Source organism: Sinocyclocheilus rhinocerous, unplaced genomic scaffold (assembly GCF_001515625.1).
Source record: "Sinocyclocheilus rhinocerous isolate Xijiao unplaced genomic scaffold, SAMN03320098_v1.1 scaffold534, whole genome shotgun sequence".
Classification (NCBI taxonomy): domain Eukaryota; kingdom Metazoa; phylum Chordata; class Actinopteri; order Cypriniformes; family Cyprinidae; genus Sinocyclocheilus; species Sinocyclocheilus rhinocerous.
Genome location: NW_015646352.1, coordinates 385,646 through 394,572, shown reverse-complemented (window position 1 = coordinate 394,572; position 8,927 = coordinate 385,646). Strand labels below are relative to the sequence as shown.

At 36.3% G+C, this 8,927-nt stretch overlaps 1 protein-coding gene across 1 annotated transcript in view; it reads left to right on the top strand.

Moving 5' to 3' along the window:
- Window positions 1-5,696: 5,696 nt before the first annotated feature.
- The window catches only part of LOC107707461 (polypeptide N-acetylgalactosaminyltransferase 18-like), a 58,539-nt gene continuing 55,308 nt past the window's right edge, over window positions 5,697-8,927 (top strand). The window contains exon 1 of the mRNA XM_016511470.1: window positions 5,697-6,215. Within this exon, the coding sequence (XP_016366956.1) occupies window positions 5,978-6,215 (238 nt within the window). The 5' untranslated portion in view covers window positions 5,697-5,977. The remainder of the gene's footprint in view (window positions 6,216-8,927) is intronic.

Here is an 8,927-nt window from a genome sequence, read left to right as displayed (position 1 = left end):
TTGACAGTCTCACTGTATTGTACATAATTTCAGGTGAACATTATTATCAGAAGCATGTCTTGTTCTTGCTGAAATTGAGCATGCATTTCTGCTGTTATCGGAGTATGGGCAATCTTTCACTGTTAAATTAGCTCAGTCGCTTTTGAATTGATCAGTCCACAGCTTAATTCACTAAAAATCTCTCCGCAGGACAGTATGACCCAACATTAGCATTCTCAATTGATTTTGCAATGTGAAGCCCACATTTGCAATCACAAATCCCTTCTACTATCTAAAATGGCATCTAATGCAACGTAGTTTTTTAGAAGCTTCTTTAAAAGTGTAACTCGCCAAGCTACTCATTATTTAAAGCAATAGTTCAGCCAAAAATTTTGTCATCATTTACTCACTCCCAAGTTGTTTCAAACCTGTATGAATTTCATTCTTCTGCTGAGCACAAAAGAAAATATTTGGAAGAATGTTGGTTACCAAACAGTTGATGTTAACCATTGACTTCCATATAGTAAAAAATAAATAAAATAAATACTATGGAAGTCAATGGCTACCGTCAACTGATGACAGAAGTTTCATTTTTGGGTGAACTATCCCTTTAAACTGTACAGCTACTCTTTGAAAAAGTAGTCAGCTACATACATACAAAAGTAACAAACTACACTGAGGCTTTTGTGGGAGGCTATATATTTGTAAATATATGTAACTATCAAATTATATAAATTGTAATATTTATACAGAGAAAAGTATTTCTCTGGCTCAAAAACAATGAGGGTTTGTAAATGAATCTGAAATAGAGCAACATATTAAATTTAAAGTTTCAAGTTCATTTGAAGAAAAGAAAATTCACCCTATTTATTTTCTATACCAGGATTATACTAAACGAAAACTAAAACAAAAAAATGTTACTTAAAATAAATGTTAGCTGAAATAAAAGAAATTATTAAAAAACTAAAAGAATTATGACTTTAATCATTTAGTCCACTTAAACCCTGCCCCTCCACAATCAACTGCAATGCCCACATCTCAACATCCAATCAACAACTGATGAACTGAACCAAGTCCCTGCCCCACATTATATCCTTTTTGATAATCCGTTACCTTTGGATGTACCCACAACAAGGAAGAAAGATCTGCCACTACTTCCATTTCATCGCAACTTTGAAAGTACAGTACAGAATTCTGGGTTCTCTATTGCCGTCTGTGGTTGAAATATAAAATTGCAAGTGACTTGCAGATAAACATTTTTATGTTTTTCCTGTGCATAGATTTTCTGGGTGGATTAACATTTTTAGACATACCCAATATTTCATTTCTAGTGAAAAATGTACGAGCAATCCTCCGTAATGTACTTTCAAAAAAACAGATTCAAACAGATTTGATTCAAACCAATTATACCGCTAAAAGTGACACTGTTCTGAAAACAACTCTTTTCAGTAGCTGCTGGCTACTGGAAAAAGTAGTTTAGTTAGTTGGTTGCCAACATTGGTACAATATTTCTATTCCGTAATAATATTAGTCAAAAGTAAGTGCAAAGTAAGACCATTTGTTTTAGCACAGAAAAAAAAAAACTAAAACGGTGGATTTAACTCCCAAGCAAAATGCAAATGGTGTATGTGGAATTGCATAACCATAATACGGTGAGCGTGATTTCACCAAGTACAACATGAGAGATATCTTTTCAGGAAATATCTGTTTTAGGCTTACAATCAGGGTTAGGTGCTTCTACACCCTTGTTAATCAGCTATAATTTCCCACTGATTTTAGGAATAAATTACGGGTAGGGTTAGGTTTAGGGGTAGGGATTGGGTTAAGTCTATATTTTTGGACAATAATGTTGATCCAGGATCATCAAAAGATGTTGATCCAGGAACATGTCTTACTTGGCAAAATCACGGCGACCCCATAATACTTCACATGTTTCAGCTTTCACCAAGTAGGTCAAATAGGTTCTCTTGAAAAGCAATCAGATTAATGCACCGTTGCATGCTCTGCATCAGGACTACAGATTCTGATTAAGGAAATTTCACATTGCTCTTCTGGGCAAGACCCACCATTGCTATTGATATTCCAGGCAGTGTCTCCTTCCTTCTGTTACATAGCCGATATACCCTAGACCTCTCAGTTTAAATTACAGCCCAATAATATCTCACTGCAGTGGGGGCTGTGGCAGACAGAACGGAGCGTATTCTGTCTCATTGATCTTATATACATAGCTGAGTCATTGGCTCCATGCTTAAACACATTGCCAAGGGAAGTCACAGCTGGATGTGTCGGTGGTGCAGAGTACATTTATCTTGTTTTAAGGATGTAGAAATAATTTTAGTGTAAAACAAGACTACATAGCGATTCAAAAAAATGTAGGTGCTCTCTAAAGCAATCCAATTATTTCAGCAGGATTTTGTAGATAAAGTCTCAAGGTCTTCACATCTCCCAGAAGACACATACTTTCATTGCAAGAAATGATACTGTAAGTTCTCACCTTTTTTTACCAAACCCTTATTAAATCTAAAACGAACTGTGACATTTTCTCTTTTAAGATCAATCATTCATAGACCTTTGGTCTAGATACCCCAAATTTTTTGAAGTAATTACAGGCCTTGGTCTCTACAGAGAAATTCTCTGTCCTTTAATATTTCAGTGTCCATTCATATTTCATGCATCATTTCATGCAGCGGTGGACCTGCTGGTGTCTCTGTGTACATTTGGATAAACTAAACAGGTGAAAGAGTAAATTGGCACACCAAAGACAAAGATCAAAGCCAGTGCCTCAGGGTAGTTTGCTCTTGACTTCATCTGTTAACGTTATGTTTCTCTGATGCTTTTTTCTCCTCGCTTGATCACCCTGAAAGCCCTGAATGGAGTGGGGAGGCTGATGATTCGATTGCACGCTTTCATTTGAGTTACAACCTGACCGTTTAAGGGGACATAAAAGAGAGGGGTATTGGGCCCCCTTGTCTTCAAACTGAAATCCCTTAAAATATTTAAATTTATACTCAAAATGTTAATTAAAATGCCTTTAATCTCCCTAAGAAACTAGTCAAATGATAAAAAGCACTGCCAGATATATTTAATAGAGTAACTCACAAACTATTGTGCAACTATTATCATGCCATTATATCAAGATTGCTTCATTGACTTATACAGTACCTTTCCTAAATGGCTCGCTGGAATCTGTTTAATAATTATGAAGAAGTGAACATAATATGCCGTTCCAACCCATTTTATCTATGTAATGTAATGTATTTGAATGGTACAGGATATTCTAGAAATAATGCAGGGAAAGACTTGAATTTATCTACCTGGAATTGACTGGATTGTGAAAAGTTGCTGTCACATACCAGAATAGAGTCAGGTGGTACGAAAAGAAAAAGGGATTCCTCACATCACAGAAAAAAGGAAGTCAAGGTTTGGTTCTCGTGAGCAAAGACAAGTGGCAGAAATGTCACTAATGCTAATGGATAGCTTTCTTCAGGCACGTCATCTGAAAAGAGCAAAAACAAACATGTTTTAATTTTAAACTTTGTAGAGAGACGAATTGTGCACAATAAGCTCAGGAATGTGCATTAATAAAGTAAATAGGATACATTTTGAGTTCATGTTGATTTTAATTAGAATGCTTTGGTTTTAATAGAGGGTTCATTTAATTGGTGATTTTACTTACACAAGATCACAACAGTTAAAAATAATCACTGCTGTAGTTTGGAGCAGATGGGGTGCGAGTCAAACTAGTGGTTCTCAACTGATGTGTTAGGATCCAAAAATGCAGGTCTGCTAGTAAAGCAGGGAAAACAATGATAAATACAAAAATAATTAGGCTAACAAATAACAAGTCATTGGAATTTGAATTAAATTGTTACATGATATGCTGACAAATTAATTGCATATTTGGTAACAAAAGTTGGCAATTATCCTCAAATGAGGATAATTGACCATTATTGCAGTCAAGGCTGCACAGTGGCTGGCCTAATGTGTTAAACTTGTTCAAGTGAAAGAAAATATGAACATAAATATTCATGCATATTGAATAGTTTGTATCACAAAATCATAGTTACCGTTTTTAAAAGCGAGGAGAAAACATTTTCCATTAACTGTTGTTGTCAACGTCCAATCATTTTGGCTATTGGAAGAAGCTAACCAGATTAAGCTATTACAAATTAGCATAACATCAATATATTTCTATGTTTGGCCAACGACATGTTTGTACACAGGCACGTGCACACATAGACATCAAAGGGGCTTGAGCACCTGCCCTTTCTCTTCCTCAAGAGAAAGTGCGCTTTTTTCTTAGGGAGTTTTTTTTTTTAAATAAATGAATATATGTATATATGTGTGCGTGTGTGTGTGTTTCTGTTTGCACATAGCTTTCCCTGTCAAACAAATAAAAAATCTAAATATCAGGTCGGGTTAAAAGGTCGAGTTCCGATGCCTTTCTCCGCGTCTCTGCAGCACAGCAGTGTAGCGCACATTGATAGGCACATCACATCACAGACAGACAGAGAGCCGCAGAAGTGAAGCCCTCCCTTTCCAGTTGTGTTTGTCTTGGTGTGGAGGTGAGTGTTGAGGAACAAAAGAAGCTACCTGAGCCTCGAATTTACAGCAAATTATCCAAAAGGCAAATATAGTTAATTTGTCTTTGCTAACATCCATGACTCATGAGAGCTACCATGTAAGTTAGCTAAAGTTTAGCTAAGGCAATAGGAAGTCTAGGTTACACCAGTGTGCGTTCTTTCACTGCATGATTCAGTTTATTAAAATGTATTTAGACTGATCAGAAAATTCAAGATATGGGGGCAGAAATTTATATATTTATTTCATTTCATATAGTTAATCAGTATCACGCAAATGTAATATTGATTTTATATAAGTTTTTAAACAAGGATTTAATATTAAGACACTTATGTTGTTGACACAATATTGACTGTTCTTGCTCTATTTCGCCAACAAATATAATTCATTAAACAGTGTGTAAATGCATCTAAATGCCACTTCATCCAGGTGGATGCTGCACACTGGTGGTGGATGAGGAGATACCCCGACAATGTAAAGCGCTTTGAGTGCCTAGAAAAGCGCTATATAAATGTAATGAATTATTATTATTATTATTATTACTTCTAATGCAGCTTCTGTGTTTTCTCTGCATTGCAAAGATTAATTTAGTCAATACTGATTTCATTTGCTTGGTAACAGCCCAAATGACTTATTATTCTATTGACTGATTCAATTTAAGAATTTTTTCTTTAAAAAAAATGGCTTAAAAAAATGTAAAAATGCCCATTAAAAGGTACAAATAAATTTAAACTCATTAGAAAAGATTAATTTCTATCACTGCTGTGAACTGACCACCACACAGAATATGCAGAATATCAAAAACTTTAGAAGTCAGATGTCCACGGTAGTCCTTAAGATACCAGCACTATAACACACTCAGCAAAATATCATCTAATTATCATTATCGATTAAATTACAGAAAATATTGAGATATTTTGTCAATATTGCACACCCCTAATATATTTAACGTTTTGTTTAGAAAAAAATTGAAATAAATATGAGAAGTGCCTTTTTTTCCCCACTTGAGCCCCTCCCTGCCCCTCAAAATTTCTGTGCACGTCCCTGTTTGTACAGTAAACAATTTGGTATTCCCCACTTGATATCCAATGTTAAACCAGATGGCCTAAACCATTACTGCTGCTGAACTTCATTGGCTGTCAACAGCAGCGCGCGTCCCTTTGGCTCTATGACGCCGTCAAGCAAGCCGTGCTCGCGAGCTGCCGAGCTGTAAACCCGCTGTCAAACAGTGCGGACAAGAGATCCCCACAGATCCGAACAGCTGCAGCTCCCTGTCACATAAGATGTGCTGGAGACTCAAAGCCGAAACGTTATACGGGAGATCATTCCGCCCGGCTGTATGAGAGCAGAACCGCCGCGAAACGCGTAGAGGATTTGTGCCTGTTTCTGCGCGCGCTGCGCACGTGGAAATGTTACGATGGCATGCACGAGGAGAACCAAAAGTTTGGTGTCCACGTGCGTGATTTTAAGCGGCATGACCAATATTTTGTGTCTGCTCTACGTCGGATGGATCACCAATTATGTGTCTAATAACGGCAACGTCAAAGTTGCAGGGAAGACGCACGAGAAAAAGTTTGATGACAACAGAGGAGAAACGCTTAGGATTATAGAGAGACTGGACAGGCTTGAGAGTGTTGTTAACCAGCACATCCAAGGTAACGATGTTTTGACATGACCGCATGATTTATATTAATTGCATGTTCTCTTTTTACAGTTGCTGTATATCACACTCCTACTTGCAGCAGATATGAAGATCAATACTGGTTTAAAGGGGCTTTGCACTTCAGATGCTGATGTTAATGAGCCTCTTTTTATGGCTCTGTTTCTATATGCATACATGGAGATGAATTGGAGACCAATCATAATGTTACAGCACCTCTATCTGTCTGGACTGTATTCAGCTCCCAACAGATTTCTGTATTCAGCGGGTGCAGTGTAAACTCAGGTTTATTGAAGCTAGAGAGGGGGCATAAATTTAGCACTTGGCAATGTCCTTGCATAAACATCAGTCCCGTGGCTGGTGCCATCATGTTGCTTTGCTGGACTCAAACAGGACAGCTGGGAGTGATGATAACCTGCAAGAGTTTGAGCAGCTTCTGATCCTGGATGATTAATCATCATTAGTGTACTGTTGATGTCAATCTGATTCAGTAGTGTTAAAAATATGGCCTTGGAATTAAATAAGGGAGGTGCTGTCTTCAAAATAACCTCCATTTATGCCCTTACAGTCTTTGTGTGAGGAATTGTATTTCTGTAAAGGATTAATGCATGCGTTAATCTTGTTGAGAAGCATTTGGATGGATTTATGGGATATGTTGGCCAGTACCATAAGTACAGCTCCTGTGCTGAGCTCAAGGTCTTAAAGCTTGCTTCTTGCTCAGTGCAGTCATAGTGAAGCCATAAATGTCAATCAAAATATACCCAGTACACCTACACGATGAGGCACTTAAGCGATCGAGTGTATCATGCTACATTATATACTGTTTCAAAAAAAGATACCACATAGCGATGCCTTCCTCACTTCTTAAAATATTTTATTTAAGGTGAAATGTGTCGTTTTTAATTTTATTTTAAAATACCATACAGAGAAAACCATAGCCATTTGTTGTTTGATTTTACCTAGCATGTGTAAACATTGTAGCTTTTTAATGCTGTTAAAACATTGTGCTATTTGTTTGAGATTTCTGAATGGTCTGACAACAGCAGCTTTGGCTCAGCCAATAGCATGAGTTTGGGGCAAGATTATCTGTTTGGCTAACCAATGGAAGAGGGAGGGAATAATCAGAGAAACCTGTTTGAAAACAGCTATTGTTTTTGCATTTCCGTTTGAAGACTCACCATTTTATTGTCCAACATAATATTTAAAAACAAGTATTGCATTTCTGAGGGAAAATTATGAGACATTTGTTTTCAGACTTTTTTATTAACAGAAACTGAGAGTATTGATATATTATAGCCACAATTCATTTTGAGATTTCAGCAGTTTTAAAAACTGTCTGTTCTTCAATAAGTACTTATTGAGGGGAAAAAAATTAATTTAATTTAAGTTTAAATCGTTATTTAATGTGCTTTTTAGTATTTTATATAGATTAGTAAAATTATTTTAGACTATTTCACTGCTCTAGCTTCCCAAACTGGGGTTCGTGTGTTGAAGAAAAGCTAATAATTAATTATAATAAAAATTTTTTAAATTAAAATACATAAATTATATTCAAATAAAAACAATCAAAATAAAACACTTGATTGAATATTTTATTAGTTTACTTGCATGTCATGTAACCATTAACCAAAATCAGAGAACCATGAGCATTTGCAATTATCAAAATATTACCTTAAATCTAAATATTTTAGGTCAAAGAGGTTCAGCTGACCAAAAACTTTGGAAATGCCTTTGGGAAGTGAAATTACACCTTTAATATATGTATTCAAAACCCCAATTCACATATAAACTTCTTTTCTGTACTTTCAGAGCATAAGTCAAAGAAATAAGTCTCAGTGAAAGAAATAATCTAGGCTCCTCAGATTTGCTTGCAGTCTCCTCCAGTTTTACGATAACTGAGTCAGTGGCTCCTGTCGGAGAGTCTCATTTCTTCAAAATCCATTAAAAGTGAAGAGTCCGGTTTTCACGCACATCTGAACTGTCTGATTGCATTGTCATTGGCAGAGACTGAGACTGACACTGGACCTCCAGTTTTGCATTGACACGAGCAACAGTGTTAAAGAGAGAAAGAAATGAAGCTAGTTCTTTCCCTGTAACCCAGTTTCAATTAGCAAATGTGAACTTTGGTTAGTGGAAGGTCACTGTGGAAATGCCATGTTTATTGTGCTTTGCTTGTGATGTCCAGGGATACGAGTTCTGGTGTTGTGCCATTTCAAATGTGGAGTGTAAGATGCTGGAGAGTTAGGGAGAAAGCAAGGAAGACAAGTCTTTGTAGTATATATGTAGTATATAAAATTAGGTTTGAAGTTAAGTTAGCAGAGCTTTCCTTCTTTAAAGGGATAGTTCACCCCAAATGAAAATTTTGCCATCTCACCCTCATGTCGTTTCAGAACCAGTTATTTTCTTCCACAGAACAAAAAAAGAATGTCCAGGCTTTTCTTCCCTATTGTGAAATATATACAATTGAAATGGCTTATTGAACAAGAACAAATGTACTTGGTCCTGGTTTTGTCCATTAGGAATTGTTTGGAATGTTGAATATGAATTTGAAACAAATAATGATGGGCACAGATAAATCATTAATAATAAACTTTGCTATATTCTATAAATAAGAATTGACCCTTCGCAAAGACCCACCCCCTTTAGTTACTGTTGCTATGTCCGACAAGCCATGGCGCTCTCACGCCACACATCATGTTCTCACACA